Genomic DNA, 16,291 nt, shown 5'->3' with positions numbered 1-16,291 from the left:
CCGACTCTGCACCTGGAAGCACTCCGGGTGTCCCTGGTCTTCTTCCCCCCAGCACTTCCGGGTGTGGCAGAAGTGCTGAGGGCCAGGGCTCTTCAGGCATCCGGGCGCCCCCTAGCGGTGACCACGGGTCCCTATAGGGTTGAACTTCCAAGCTCCGTTCCCGTGGTCCCCAAAGCCACCAGGTCGGTTCCCCCTCGTGGTCTGGAGCCACTCGCCACAACTCCAAATCCATTATCAGTGACTTCCTGACGGCATTTAAGTGCACTGGGAGGGGTCGATTGTGATGGCCTACGCCACTCTACTTGCGTGAAGACTTATCTTGTTCAATCTTGTTCTATAACTCCATAGGTAAGAGAACTTCTACATGATCTCAGTGCTGATCGGTGAAATATGCTGTGTTTGCCGGATATTTCATCAGAAATTTGCTAAACGGCCGGCTTAGGCAAACTTTTTTCCCCAAGCGGCCCATGATGCTTTGTGAGGCCAGCACAACGTCACAGAGCTGTAGCAGCCACGCGGACAACTTTCCCGCATGCCACGTCCAGCCACCATAACAAAACCTCCCACTGTGTCATTCCATCTGAACTCGTACGGTGCCGAGGTGTCACCTGTTACATGGCTGCACTCGGGTCCCAATCTGGGATCCTGAGGTGGTTTGTCATGTGGCGGGTGTGGCAATGCGCTGTATCAGCGTGGGCTCCTGACCTCTCTCTCCCTACTGTAAGAACGTTGCTGATGGGACCATCACTGGGATGCAAAGCACACAAGGAAAGAATAAAAAAGGTCATATCAGCTACTGAGATGCGCTCGAAGCGTCCACCGAATCACTTGACAGTGTTACGCAGTATTTTTCCAGGAATTGATGCATGCAACCAGGGCCCTTTTGCCCGGCCATGGTCACCTCCACACTAGGAGCCTGGGGGATCAAGTGTGCCCAAAGCGTAACCTCCCTCTGGGACGCTAGATGGCAGCCCCCCTGGGTTGCAGCGGTGCCTCCAGCAGGGCTTCATGGGAGTTGGAGTGTGGTACAGCCCTGTTGGGATCTGCAGGTGCCAACAGGGGGTGCTGCAGCAGGAGCTGCTGAGTCCTTATGGGCAGTTCTTCCTACACACCTGGAAGTGCTGCAGCAAATGAGTCCTCAAACACCTGGAGCACTTCCGGGTGCGTTATAAAAGGAGCCAGCAGCCGCTACTCGGAGAGCCAGAGTTAGGGGAAGCAAAACTAAGCTTGACCCGAGGAGTGGGAGAGAAGGAAAAGAGAGAGAAGAATATTGTGTTTGTGCTATGCTTGTGCTTGGACCGTGTTGAAAGTGTGGGAAACGGGGGAAGGCGTTCCCAACAAAGAAAAAAGAAAATAAAAACCAAAGTGTGTGCTTTGAACTTGTGCCCCATGCTTGTCTGTGTCGGGTTCAGGTGGCAGTGCCAGCCTGGGTGGTCCACAGAACCTAAGTGCGCTCATTTAATGAACTTGCAGTCTTTTCAACCCCCAGGACTCTTTGATTGCTGTATGAGGGTCGTCAGGGAATGTAAAAAGGTAAAAATGGGCCCTGAAGCCCCACAGATTGTCAAATACTGCCAGATTTCCACCCTCACTTCCCTTAAGTATTCATTTTTGTCAAAAAAAAAATTTGCAGTATTGGGGTACTGCTGGCAGAGCCGCACCACATGGCTACTTATGCCTGCAAATTAGCCAAGTGCCTAGCAACACCGCAAAACAAGCCTTAACTCTTTGAGGGCTGAATATTTTTTCTGAAAAGCACACAAAGCAACGGTTTCATGCAGAAATCAACAGAAAAGGTCTGTTGCTGTGTGGGGTTTCCGCTAGTTTGGCAGGAATGCACAGCAGGCTGGCTGCCAGGATGTCTTCGCGTGGCGTCTGCTGGAGCCAATCCCAGCCAACACAGGGCGCAAGGCAGGAAACAAACCCCGGGCAGGGTGCCAGCCCACCGCAGGCTCTTGATTATATTCGTTATAATTCAAATGACCAACTGCCACTTAGCAGGCATTATTATTTCACAATGATGTCACGTGAAGATATTCACCAAGATGGTCCGTATGGAAAATACAGATAAGCCAAAGATAATATTTTTTACATTAGACTTGAGGATTTCTCTCTTCTATAATCCGCTTACACATTTCAGCTCCCAAAAGCCAAATCCCTGCGTGAGAAGTGCACATCAGCATCTATTTACCCCCGCCATCACTTTTCCGAAGTTTCAAATGACTAAACTCAAATTGCTTTGTGTAACTCCTTCAGCATCACAGCACCAGGCAGAAAAGAAAAATTAGTCTGCATTCGTAAATTTGCTATTCTGTGCAGATTTCAGGAATTTATTTTTACTGCAATGGATACTCTTGTTTTATTGAATCAAGGCCACACTTCTCATGTAGCAATATAAACTTACACAGATGTCTCTGTATATTATTTAGTTTACTGAAAGACACAGATGGCCATCATAGCAGATCACTGTAGTGGGGCAGACGTACAAAACCAAAGCACATCCCATCAAAGATGGCAGAACTTGCCCCGTCCTATGAAATGGAATAAAAGAGATGACCGGAGATCTGAGCACAAGCCCACAAGGCTGACATTTCACTTGGATGTCATCGTCTTGTAAGAGGTGGTGAAGGTCCAGTGGGGCTGGTGGCTGATTCACTGCCCACCGCTGAGTCTCACTCGTGCTGCAGAAAACTGGAACTAAACATCATGGGACTGATAGAGTCGAGCAGCACAATGAACGTAAATCTGCTAAAGTAGCCGAAGCTGCTCAGGTATATTTGTGGAATGGCTCAGCAAAACGTTTGAGAGTTCGCCCCGGGGACAGTACCAAGGTGATGCATACGTGGCATTTTATTTGTTTTTACATTTTATTTCCTTTTAGACATTCTGGTGTGTGTTGTAACAGATGGCCGGCACCTCAACCTGGCCGGGACGCCCCTGAGATGGAAGGATGGGGGAAAGCAGTTTTTCTAGGACACTGCAAGACGCTAGATGGTAGCTTCCCTGGACTGCAGTGGTGCCCCAGATTCCCACAGGGCATTATGGGACATGGAGTTTAATACCACAGCCCTGCTGGGTACCGTGGGTGCCACCAGGGGACGCTGCAAGAGAACCTGGGGAGTCATGTCTCACCTACAGTTCCAGAAGTACTACCGAGTCACGGGGACGAAAGCCCAGAAGTACTTCCAGGCTGAAGAAAATTCAAGTTCTCCATTCGACCTGGAAGTGTTGGCAAGTCACATGGACGGAAGGACAGAAGCACTTCCGGGTCGGGCACTATTTAAAGGACTGTTGGGAACCCAGCAAGTGAGCCAGAGTGGGGTGGAGGTGGACAAAGCTTGCTGGGAGGAGTGGAGAAGATAGAGATAGAGATAGAGAAGTGTGATTAGTGCATTGTATTTACTTGTGTTATTGTGGCTGTGGTGCTTAAGGGTACTCTTAAAGAAGAAAAATAAATTACTGCATAAAGTCGAGTATAAGTCGGGCCTAGAAACCTGAAAAATCGATCATAAAATCACACCCCGACTTATACGCCTGTTCAAAAATGCAACAATTAACTTTTATTTTTTTTGTTTTACTTCTTCTTGCCTCCTCCAATCTCGTCCCAGTTTTTCAGATGCATCGAATTTTGTTGCAATAGCTCAGTTACCAATTTCTTTCGCCACTTCAACGACGTTTAATTTAAAACCAGCTTCATATTTTCTTCTGATTGAATGCTCCATCGTAGATAAGGGATGCTCTCACAATAAAGGTGCATGAGGGTGTGAGATACAGAAAACACAAAACAGTGCAAACGACGCTTCGGAATAGTTTGTGTATTACCGTGTGGTCATGTAGGCACAATACACAGAAATAAAGTAGGCCGTGTGCTCCGTGGTTAGGGTTAGGGTTAGGTGGATGTTAGCATATCGTAATCTCTTTTTCCGCATTTGACTCATAATATCGACATTCTGAAATACCAGAAATTATACGATAAAATCAAGTCCCGAAAATATATATGGATATTCTTAGTGCTTTTACCTGATGTCCTGGGTGTCTGTCTGTTGAGTTTAAAGGGGCAACAGTGTCACTTAGTGTCCACAGTGTGTATATTTCTGTGTCTATCTATTTATGTAGTGTATTTATTTATTTATAAATATAAAAAGCTTAGGAACAGCACAGTCCCATATGTGCCCTCTAGTGGCCAGTAGATGTTTCCACCTACAGCTTTCCATTCCAGGCCCTACTCTTTCTTGAAAGAGGGTCACACTACAGTGGTGTTGTGAACTAGGAGTTCCAATTAAGTTCCAAACGCACTTCTGAAAATGCCCACTATAGGGGGATATCAGCATCAAACCCCAGCAAGTAATAAGGGCAAACACGGCGTCTTCATTAACGTAAACAGTTTACCGTCACACAAATGCACTGAAATAAAAGCAAGCTCCGTTGAGCACAAAAGTCAAAATGGAGCAGCCTGAAACAAAAGAAGATCCGGGCAAAGGAGGCCCCGAAACAGAAATCCAGAAACGTGGTTGAAAATCCGGTAATAACAATGAGCAGATGAAATCACGAATAACTCAGTACTCACTGGTATATTCAAAATAAACCTCCAGGAATTGTGGGAGACCCTTTGAATTTGTACGGTGGGCAGCAGTTCCTGGCGGTGATTGCTAGGTGGCCCCACCCCTCAGTAGACCACCCACTAAACACACAGAACATAGTAAAGGCAAATGATAAAATCAAATTTAAAGAATGATGTGCATTATGAACATAAACAAAAGAATCAACAATGAACAAAAGAGACCTCCAAAACATGAATATGAACCCCTGCTGAGACAGGACAGGCAGAAATTGTTAGGTCATCTTCCCACTAGCAACCAGTCCTTCCCAGGGTCCTCTCCTTGAGGTGGCATCTCTCTGCCTGCACCCATGCTTGTTACCCCCTTCAGGACACACGGGGCTTACTGCCCCCAGTGTCCTCTGTGCTTTCTCACCAGCATTTAGAGGACCTCCTCTGTTGCTAATGTAGTCCTCTTACTCAGGTAACCTCATAGCCTGATAAATTATACTGGAAACCCCCAAATTACGACTCACAGTCAGGAGGCACGTGCCAGCAAAGACACTTTCTAGTGTTAAGTACTGTACTGCTAATATCAGCAATCCAACATCATTCCAAAGTAACAGTGAGTAATAATTAATAAAAGGACAGGATCAACAAACACTGCTGTCGGGCATTCGCAGAAGACACACACAATGGGGTGCCACCCGAGAGGAGCATTCAAAGATAACCTTCATCAAAGGTGGGAGGAGAAGCAGCTCAGAACATCAGGCCCAGTCAAGTGGGAAGGCAGCAGCACAATGGCGGTCTGCGCCAGCATTTATTGTCAGCATTTTGAAGTGACACAGGGCCTTCAGAGAAGGCAGAGGAGGGCACATTCTCGAAAAAACGAGCAAATTATGTTTTGTGAATGAATGTGACTTACCAGAGGCTGATGACAGTATCATGTTCCCAGATTTTTGGACCTCGTCAAATTTAGCAAAAATTACATTCAACCTGTTTGAGGAAAAACAAAAAGGAACAGATTAGACTCGGATGTAAACGCGCCAAGGCCATTTGTGATTCACTCTCACAAGCACCTGACAAGCTGAAGTGTGTGTGCGCGTGCGTGTGTGTGTGTGTGTGTGTGTGTGCGTTCAATCCATTCCTTGTGATTCAGTCACATGATACACACCATTAATAGACTGACTGGCATTTTAAAGTGACAATGGCCTCTTTAATCCACTGTCCTACATCACCTGGACCGCAGCGAGCGAGCAGTGGATCGGCCATTGATGACCCTCAGGCTCAAACTCCTCGTCATCTTCTCTGCCCCACACTACGATCAATTGACTGATCAGGCTACCTACCTACCCATCTCTGGCTGACCAACAACTAAACGCTAACTCAAGAAACCTAAGCTGCGTCCACACTGCTACATTTTCGTTCTGACCCGAGTCCCTGCCCTGGTGTTTTTAACCACTGAAAACAAAGACTTTTGAAAACGCCCTCCAGAGCCGTATGTTTCTGGAGATGGCGGCTCAGCATTGCAGTGTGGATGAGTGAAAACGCAGAGTGAGTTCTGATTGGTTTGTGCATGTTATGTAGCCCCTCCCTGATTGGATCCTGCTCTTTACAACGTCTCATTCACTGACTGGTCAGTTGGCGTTTTGGTCAGGAAGGATCCCAGGGGGGCATTGTAAAGTGTGAAAAAGAAGGAAAGCAGGATGCTCCCTGACTCAACCAAGAGATTAGTAGAGGGTACCAAAATGGATGGAAATACGTCGACATCCCAGCTGAGGGGGGGCCAAAGAATCATGGGAGGCCAATATATTAGAGATGAAGGGGGAGACAACTAATTGGGTCTGTTTACTCCCCTGACATGCTAGCTGGCGGCATCCATGGGATAGAGTACCCATACAGACACCTGCAGGGTATGCTGGGAGTTGTAGTCCCATGAGACGGCCCTGTTGGGTTCCGTGGGTGTCGTCAGGGAGTGCTGCTGGGATCCAATATCCTTACTTTGTCAGGCTACCTATGGGTCTGTACACCGGGGTCTCACACAAAAGGGGCCGCTCTGCCTCATCCAGGCGAGTTGCAGTCGGGTGGAAGAAGAGGACTGGAGGAGTAGGAAGGAAAGAGAATAAGAGAACTGAACTGTGTTTTTGGGCAGCTGTGGAGAGAGAAGGTCAGGTTTTACTGTGGTTTTAAACCAGGGACTGGCGTCTGTGAGGTTGTGTCTGGGATGCTGCAACACCCCCTACAGGTCACACTCTACGGAAGCAAACCATAATCCAACATGGCGGACACAGAGGAGATGATGGCTTCCATGGCACTTGTTGTGTTGCTTACCTGTCGTGTTTGCATGCAGCACACTTGCTGCAAAAGGCAAATAATTTACCAGTTGCCACAGTTTTATGACTTATCCCATGGCTGGCAGCATTGCCATCCCCTTAAGGATTTTTCCCACCCATGTGGACATGCCCAGTGTAGGTGACTAGCTACGTCATATGTGTCATCAGTCATTTTAGTGCGGGTGCAGATACTTTGGTAAATGATGCGAAAATGCTAGAGAGGGCAGAGGTCATTAAAAATGGTGCTATTAAATGAAAATACATTAATGTGGTGGATGTAGCTTTAGGCTTTTTAATTTAAATTATTTATTAATAGATTGTTCACAGGTGATAACATGGAGAAGACTCTACAACATAAAACACTTTAAAACAGCAGGCCTGTGCCACCTGCGTCCCATTCTGACAAGCAGTAGCAGCAGCAGTCGAGGTGTTGGCAGAATAAAAGTAAATTCTTATGCTCATGTACGACCAACTTGCAACACAACTCATACACTCCGACATAAGGCCTGCCTGCCATTTTGATACTGTGATAAATTGAAAGCTTTTTGTTTTCAATCGCAGCTGACTTGACGTGTGAGCCCAAGTTGTGGGTCACAAACTATCAAAGTGTCCCCAGTAACAGTTTACCTTTGTTATTTTGTTAACAAATGCAGTTAGAGTTTGAGGACAGCTTGAGAGTGCCCCCTACTGGTCACACCTTACATTACCCCATTGTAGAGTGTTGTTTGGCCCACTTTAGTACTGTAAGGCCTTGTACGTTTAGTACTCATTCCCTTTACCCTAAGAAAGACCAACAAAACATCCTGGAGGTGAAAAGGGTGTTAAACATTTTAACAAAAGACATCTCCAGATTGTTTAAATGTATGGACGGATCCAGTGGGTCATGACCAAAACGCATCCCAAATTTTAAGAGGCTTTGGCAGCTTCTGTCTCGCCTCACAGTATAAAACCCTCAATGCCGTTGTGTTATTCCGGTTCCTGAACGTTAGCAAGTTGAGCTCTGGAGATGGCGTTACAGAAAGTGGGCTTATCCTCTGACGGCAGCGGCTTAGCCACATAATCAGATTCAAATCCTGCATTCAAATGAAACCTGCAGGAGAATTAGTGGCCCACATTTATGAGTGGGAACTGCCAGTAAATATTGGGGCACTTTAGAAACTAGAAGAGGAGCAAGTCAGACAGTGCCGGCATGACATGACGTTCAGGGACGTTCGGCGATCGAGTTAACTAACGGAGATGGAAGTGGGAGCATTTCACAGCTGTTTACGTGACTTCAGAGTCGTTAAACATTTTTGTATGCAGAAGAGAAAGCCGCTGTCATTATCAGGGCTGAAGTTTGAGGTTTTACAGACATTTCCTACAGTGGAAGCCATTTTGTGTACCGTTGTCAGGGTGGCGTCCCGCGTTTCAAGGGGTGTGGTCTCTGGGGTCGTGACCTCAGAAGGGATACAAGGTCAGAGTCTGAACTGAGCTTTAAACCGATCTGCAGATAAAATCTTCTAAATCTTTTGTGAATTCTCTTTCTGTTCTTTTTCATGTCTTGCCTGGTTTTCGACTTCTTGCCTGAATATTGACTGTGACTTTTTATCTCTCCTCTGGGTTTCTGTTATTTTGTTTTTATTTGTTTTGTTTTGCCTTTTTACAGGTATCTCCCGGGTTTTACGAGAGCAATCAGTTATTTGATTTGCTGCCGAGTCAGGACAGCAGCTACACGTGCTAGTCGACTACATTAAACACGTGACTTTGAACAGCACTTTACAACGGATGTGTTTACAGTCCTATGAAAAAGTTTGGGAACCGCTCTCAGCCTGCCTAATAACGGACTCTCCTTTCAACAACAAAGATAGCAGTGGTACGTCTTTCATTTCCGAGGAACATTGGAGTACTGCGGTGTTTTCCGAACAAAGATTTTTAGTGACACAGTATTTAGTTGTATGAATTTAAATCAAATGTAAAAAACTGGCTGTGCAAAAATATAGGCACCCTTGTAATTTTGCTGATTTGAATGCCTGTCGCTGCTCAATGCTGATTACTTGGTTGGATGAGCTCGTTAAGCCTTGAACTTCACAGACAGGAGTGTCCAATCATGAGTGGTCAAAGATATTTAAGGTGGTCAATTGCAAGTTGTGCTTAATTCCCTGTGACTCTCCTCTGAAGAGTGACAGACAGCATGGGATCCTCAAAGCAACTCTCCAAAGATCAGAAAACAAAGATTGTTGAGTCTCCTGGTTTAGGGGAAGGCTACAAAAAGCCATCTCAGAGGTTTAAACTGTCAGTTTCAAGTGTAAGGAATGGAATCAGGAAATGGAAGGCCACAGGCACAGTTGCTGTTAAACCAACACAGCAGGTCTGGCAGGCCAAGAAAAATACAGGAGCGGCATATGAAGAGGCAGGATTGTGAGAATGGTGACAGACATACACAGATCACCTCCAAAGACCTCAAGAACATCTCGCTGCAGATGGTGTATCTGTACATCGTTGTACAATTCAGCACATCTGTATGACAGGGTGATGAGAAAGAAGCCCTTTCTGCACTCGCTCCACAAACAGAGTCGCTTGTTGTATCAAATGCTCATTTAGACAAGACAGATTCATTTTGGAACAAAGTGCTTTGGACTGATGAGACACAAATTGAGTTATTTGGTCAGAACAAAAAGCACTTTGCATGGCTGAAGAAGAACACCGCATTCCAAGAAAAACACCTTCTACCTCCTGTCAAATTTGGTGGAGGTTCCATCATGCTGTGGGGCTGTGTGGCCAGTTCAGGGACTGGGGCGCTTGTTAAAGTCGAGGGTCGGATGAATTCAACCCAATATCAACAAATTCTTCAGGATAATGTTCAGGCATCAGTCACATAGTTGAAGTTACTTACACAGGGGTTGGATATTCCAACAAGACAAGGACCTAAAACACAGTTGGAAATCTACAAAGGCATTCATGCAGAGAGAGAAGCACAATGTTCTGGAATGGCCGTCACAGTCCCCTGACTTGAATATCATCAACAATCTATGGGATGATTTGAAGCAGGCTGTCCATCAAATTGAACTGAACTGGAGAGATTTTGTATGAAGAATGGTCAGAAATACCTCCGTCCAGAATCCAGACACTCATCAGAGGCTACAGGAGAACATCGTCGAGAGGCTCAAAGGAGCAAAAGGAGGCTCAGCTAAGTATGGATGTCATATCTCTGTTGGGGTGCCCACATTTATGCACCTGTCTAATTTTGTTATAATGCATATTTTCTGTTAATCCAATAAACTTAATGTCACTGCTGAAATCCTACTGTGTCCATAAGGCATGTCGTACATTAAAAGGAAGTTGCTACTTTAAAAGCTCAGCCAATGAGAAACAAAAATCCAAAGAATTAAGAGGGGTTTCCAAACTTTTTCATATGACTGTACTTGCGCTTCAATGGGCCAAATATTCACAGAAACCATCACTCCTGTTTTAGAAACCGGGTTACTGGCTTCTGAAAAACCTGCCTAACAGAACCCGACTATCGTGCCATATAAACCCTTAACCAGGCTACAGTTAAAGGCGCTCTGTCAGATCAGAGGACTGAATTGTGTTTTTGGCAGCTGTGGAGAGAGAAGCGTGTGCCAGGTATCACTGTTATGATAACACCACATTGGCCCAGGACGACGAGTAAAGTATGGACGCGGGTCATTAGTGTGTCCTGTAAGGACTGATACCCCCCTTCAAGTTGGGATCTTGGCTTGTGCCCAGTGTGGCCAGTGCAGGCTCGGAGTCTCCCCAACATACATGTTCCAGGAAATGGAGGGCAAATGAAACATATCAAATTTGGCAGCACTGTGGTGCCGCAGTGAGTGCTGCTGCCTCATTTTGTCTGAGTGGCTTTTGAGGGGGTACTCAACTTTTTCTGAACCCATGCTACACAAACTCTAAATTGACCCCAAATTAGTAACTGTCTTGCTTGACTGTGCCCCATATCGACTGAGGGGCTCTGGCCCCCATGACGCCTCACTGAGGGTAAGCGGCTTTGACGATGGATGTTAAAGAAAAAGCTCAAAACACCTCAGGCTGTGAATTTGGTACCCGTCAAATGAAGTGTCACTTCTATACAAATATTAATCCAGTGCTGTCATTAACATTTCTGTATGTGCGCCTGGATAAGCAAATTTTGGTGGCAATTAGATGAGTTACGGGAGTTTGAGAGCAGGCCGATCTTCTAACTGCAAGAAAAAGAAATGCGACAGAAGTAGGACAAGAAATTAATGAATCCAGAAGCCCAGTGAAACTCCAAGTGCCATGGGACTTCGGCCGCCAGGCTGGCGTCTGCTTAAGCTTCAGCCTGTGGACGTCAAACACAAAGCGTGCAGCCATGGGTTTAATATAAACAGCTGATCTTGCCGGGATACCTACAGCAAAGTGTTAGGATATCCGCGCTTAAAGTCAACAAACCGAACGGGAGACGTCGGAATCGTAAGCCTCTGGCTACCCTGCAGCTGCCGCTTTTGTCATTTGTGTTGACAATCTGAAGGGCGAGGATAAAGAGTTTACTTAATTCAGCTGTGATGACACACCAAGAGCTTGAAAATGACAACTTCGACCAAAACATGCAGGAGGACGCTTACAAAGACGTGAAGTCCAAATGGCAACAATCCTCAGCAGATTCAGCGTCGCGAAACAGACGAGTCACGATGTAACTGCAAAGTCCACTGAGAATTCAATGAGAACAGGCCTCAGCCAGTTCAAAGATCCTGCAGAAACAGCTCGTCTTCTTTGATTTGGTTCTGCATTGTCCAAGGAATTAGCTCTCCTTAGCTTCGTGAGGTGACTTCATTTAGTGACGTATACATTAAGGTGAGGGTGCAGGTGTAGAACGCTCATACCGTACCTTCAGAAAGTGCTCACTTCTTCACGTATCGTTTTGTTGAAGCCTTATGTTAAAATCATTTACAGTCATTACCCACACACACACACACATTTAGCAGCACTCAATACCCCCAGAATGAAAAAAAGTTTTACAAAGTTATTAAAGTGAAAAAACTGAAAAATCACATCGTATTTAGAGCCTTGACTTCGCTCTTAGTTGAAGCCCCTTTGGCAGCCATTCCAGTCAACATTCTTCTCTGCAGATCCCCTCGAGCTGTGTCTGGTGGACGGCGACGTTCAGGTCTCTTATGAAATGTTCAGTCGGGTTCAAGTTCAGGCTCAGTCTGGGCCACTCAAGGACATTCCCAGAGTTGTCCCTAAGCCACTCTCCCCTGTTGTCTTTGCTTTGTGAACCTTCAGCCCACTCGGAGGTCCAAGAGCTCTGGAGCAGGTTTTCATTAAGGACATCTCTAAACTTTGTTCCTTCCGGCTTTCCCTCGACTCTGTCTATCTAGTCTACCGGACCCTGATGCTGCCACCACCACCACCACCACCACCAGGCTCTACTGTAGAAATGTCACTGCACCGGGTGATTAGCAGTGCCTGGTCTCCACCAGACGTGACACGGACAACTGAGACCATGCTGTGTAATCTTGGTTTCACCAGTCCAGAGAGTCTTGTTTGTCACAGTCTGAGTCTTTTTTAGTGCGAGTTCTACCATAATGTCACTCTTCTATAAGGTGTCAAGTATAATTTATTACATACACTGCATAAACTATAGATGACTAACTTGAACTTAAACTGTGCAGATAATCTTTGGCCAGATCAACGCTATTAAATGTGAAAGATAACAGCATGTGAACTAATAGGGCAAAAACACAATTGTGATGTCGTGTGACTTCACCTCGTGTGAAACCAACAAAAATAAAAAGGATTAATAATAAACATACCTGGACTGAGGCAATCCCTTTTTACTAAGGTCTGCTCGCACTCGTTCCCCCACATGTCTGTATATTTCCACAAGACAATTCATTGCTCCATCTCGAACCTACAGGTAAATAGAAATGAAATGATTTTATTCCATATGGTGATGTGTGCCCCTTATACCACTTCCACACTTGACATTTCTTTTATTTTGTAGAATGTCCTGAGGAGGTTACCTAAAAAAACAAGCAACTCCGGGCCAGCAGTGCATTCTGGGTATCGGCGTGCTAAACAAGCAACTCCGGGCCAGCAGTGCATTCTGGGTATCGGCGTGCTAAACAAGCAACTCCGGGCCAGCAGTGCATTCTGGGTATCGGCGTGCTTTCCTAGACTGCGAGGGTTACGATTGTGTTTTAAGTATTTTAGTGTTTTTCACTTTATGTAAATCTTATCATTTTACGCCAACTCCTTTGTTTGTTCTTTAGCTCATTTTTTTATGTATAAGTTTGCCACAGCCCTTACAAGCCATGTTATCTGTTGAAGACAGGGGATAAAATAAATGTCAAAGTATTTGCTAATTCTTCTGCTGCATCTACCCTCAGCAGCTTTCCTCGGTATCCTCGTTCGTCTGAACCTCACTTTCCCGGTGCTTCCTCTCTCGAGCGTGTGCCTGTAAAGCCTGCTTCTCAGACTCTGTCATAAAGAGACGCTGTCCACTTTTAGACTTCCTGTCTTTAAAGGCGACTCTCAGTGTGCCTCCTAAGCCTTGTGTGTCTCACACGCACACTATCTCTTATATACATTTCTCTTCTGGTTCATCCTGCTTCCACTTCAAATCCGGTCCCGCCCACACGCAGCCGACACAGCATTTCTTGATTCCTATTCGTCCTCTTCCAAACCCTTCCCCACACTGCCTGCGGCCTCCCATACACCTTGCTATTTTCGTTATACTGCGACGGTCGTTTCCTAAGCCTTTGTTATAAAATAAATGACAGTATCTTCTCTGTCGACAGGCTTTTGTACAACGTCATCTCTATTCCGGGATCCGGTAACCCTAACCCTATCAGTGGATTATTTCTTGACACAAACGGTTCACAAAGGCAACGCACCGTTTTCTGTTCGTATTCTTACACCGCCGTATGTTACAGCAGGCGTCGGCTATCTAGGTAACCTTAATTTTACTGTAAATCTTGAAGCTCTTAATCCAGTATTGTCTTGTACTTGTTAATAGGTGACTCTGTAATATAAGGCACGCATTGTCCTTTGAGATGGCAGTCGATGAACACCAGCACAGACAAGCAATACTGGAAAGGGGAAATTAGCACAGTCCCTCCTAACCCATTAATGGCCGTGCTTGGTGGACTCCCAGGTGGGCTTCAAATGGAGGACAAACAAACTGTAATGGCCTTCACGTCGACTTATCTTGCTCAAATGGAAGAATCCTAACCCACCTCTGTTAATTCAGTGAGTAACTGATGTTAACTACAATTTGAAATTGGAAAAAATCTAATTCTCACTTAGAGGATCTGTGCAAAACTTTTTAAAAACCCGTCAGGATCTAATCAATAATATTTTAGAATAAGCATTTAAATTGGGGAAAAATATTCCTTTCTCTCTTTACTACTCTCAATGGCTTTGCTCGGGCTGTTGGCCATCCTCTCTTTCTCATGGGTGGGCGTTGATTTGAATTTAGTTTTAAGTTTTCACTTCATTGTACGTTTTAAAAAAATTCAATAAAAGATTAAAAAAAGAAGAAAACAAAGTGGTGAAGCCCGTGTGCTTGACGTGTAATGGACACAAATTCATGCCACTGTGGCATCGCATGATGGTGAAGAGCACAGAAAAGTGATGGCGCTCAGAGGAAAGGGCAGACACCCCTTGGCACAAGCGGTTCTGTCCACTGTGTCTTTAATTCTTCATGTAGAATTCTAAATAAATCCTCGACTTTGTGAGTTAAATTATTAAGCCTGTTGTTTTTCTTCCACAATAATGCCACCAAAGCCTAACTGGCCAATCAGCATTAGCGTTAGCATTTTATTGTAGAGCTGATGAGTACATGTCACCTGATTGCTTCAGCTCTTTGCTGCGCCATTAGCTTTCCTGATTATCTTGTTCAGCTCCCTCTTGATTTTTTCCTCAATAGCAACTTTAATTATTTATTCATTTATTTACACCATTTTTGTTCTGATCTTTTGTGATTTTTCGCTCTTTGCTCGTTTGTCATTTCCCACTTGCTTTTGCTGATGTGGGATGTCATTTTTTTATCTTTTTTAGCAGCTTGGTAATTTTGGAAATTGAACTCTTTTTTCTTGAATTCCTGTATTTTGAAGGTTGGTCCCTTGACCAAAAAATGAATGAAATTAAATGAAATCAAATGAAATGAGTGGTTGGTCATGGAGTCCTAAATGAGGCACATTACCTGCACTGTGAGGGAGTGTCAGTTATGGCACTACAGTAATGTGGCACGATTACCCGAGGGTGATTCAGCTTGCAGGATCTTCATTGTTGAGGACTCGAGCGGCCCAATCAGGCCAAAGGGACGCCCACATAATACCTGGCAGAGGCAGATAGATGGTCACTTCTGGAGGGTGGGACTGGACCGCTTGTCCGCCTAGGGGTTGCCAACCAGAAACCTGAGCTGTTTCATTGTGTGGTGGTTGCAGCAACACGCTGAACCAGTGCCTGCTCCCCAACCTGACCTGATCTGTACCTTGACATTTTGAATTCTTGGTCTGTTTTGACTTTTTCTTTAATTTAATAATTGCAAATGTATATAGTTTTGTTCATTTGTGCCTGGGGTTTAACAGCTCCCCTCTCCCTTCAGAGATATTTGTAACCCTTACGGTTTTTGAGGGTGTAGGCTTTGAGGTAGTGGTCTGTATTCCTACAGAAATCCCTTAGGACCCGACCCTGCAGCGCTGGACTAAGATTTAATGGCAGTGAGCGGATACGGGCGAGTTGACTTGAGCGGCCACTGATGAGTCTCTGAGCAAATCCTTGAAAAAGAAATAAACTATAAAGCAGCTAAGCAGCAGCCCGCTGGTTTTCTTTTCAACCAGTTTTTACCCAGAGGCAAATCCATGTCTAGTACTGAACTGTCATATTAGCAGATTAGTTGATTTGTGCGTCAGTTTCTTTACTAATTTATAAATCCATTCCTCTGTAGAGGTTTACAAAGAACTTCACCACAACAACAAACACAAGGCCAACACAACAACACCAGTTTATCATAAGGAGACGCTCCTTTCACATTGGACTCAGTTGAAGTTAATTTCAACGGCTGTTAAGACGGTTTCTGGAGTGTTCATCGACCTAACCGGGACAGGGAATGCAGGGAGTCTCTAAATCAACAAGCATGGGTCAGACGTCAGCTCAGACCTTCTCTACAAAACGTGCATGGAATGAGATGGCCGCCCGCACAGGACTCACTACTTCAGCTCGTCGGTGAAGTTCCTACAATACCACAGAGACAGAAGGAGAGAACTGGCGTATAAATGAATAAAACTCTTACCTGACTAGTTGGATCACCTAATAAATTACATATATGTGGCACAATTTTGCTTAGAGTTAGACCTTGAGCTCCATATCTGGAAAGAGAAGTAAATAAACATCATGACAGGATGAAGCGGAATAGACGAGAAATCATTTTTAACAGGATTTT

General features: G+C 45.1%; 1 protein-coding gene across 29 annotated transcripts in view; it reads right to left on the bottom strand.

The window, feature by feature from the left end:
• Nucleotides 1–16,291, bottom strand: part of clasp1a (cytoplasmic linker associated protein 1a) — a 317,477-nt gene that overhangs the window by 176,724 nt on the left and 124,462 nt on the right. For all 29 annotated transcript variants that reach the window (XM_039755243.1, XM_039755255.1, XM_039755246.1 and 26 more), the window contains exons 6-8: nucleotides 16,142–16,217; nucleotides 12,657–12,754; nucleotides 5,463–5,533 (exon numbers count right to left, since the gene is read on the bottom strand). In XM_039755243.1, coding sequence (XP_039611177.1) covers nucleotides 5,463–5,533; nucleotides 12,657–12,754; nucleotides 16,142–16,217 — 245 coding nt within the window. The remainder of the gene's footprint in view (nucleotides 1–5,462; nucleotides 5,534–12,656; nucleotides 12,755–16,141; nucleotides 16,218–16,291) is intronic.

Source organism: Polypterus senegalus, chromosome 6 (genome assembly GCF_016835505.1).
Source record: "Polypterus senegalus isolate Bchr_013 chromosome 6, ASM1683550v1, whole genome shotgun sequence".
Taxonomy (NCBI): domain Eukaryota; kingdom Metazoa; phylum Chordata; class Cladistia; order Polypteriformes; family Polypteridae; genus Polypterus; species Polypterus senegalus.
The sequence above is the reverse complement of the archived record's forward strand: the minus strand, read 5'-3'. Positions and strand labels throughout refer to the sequence as shown.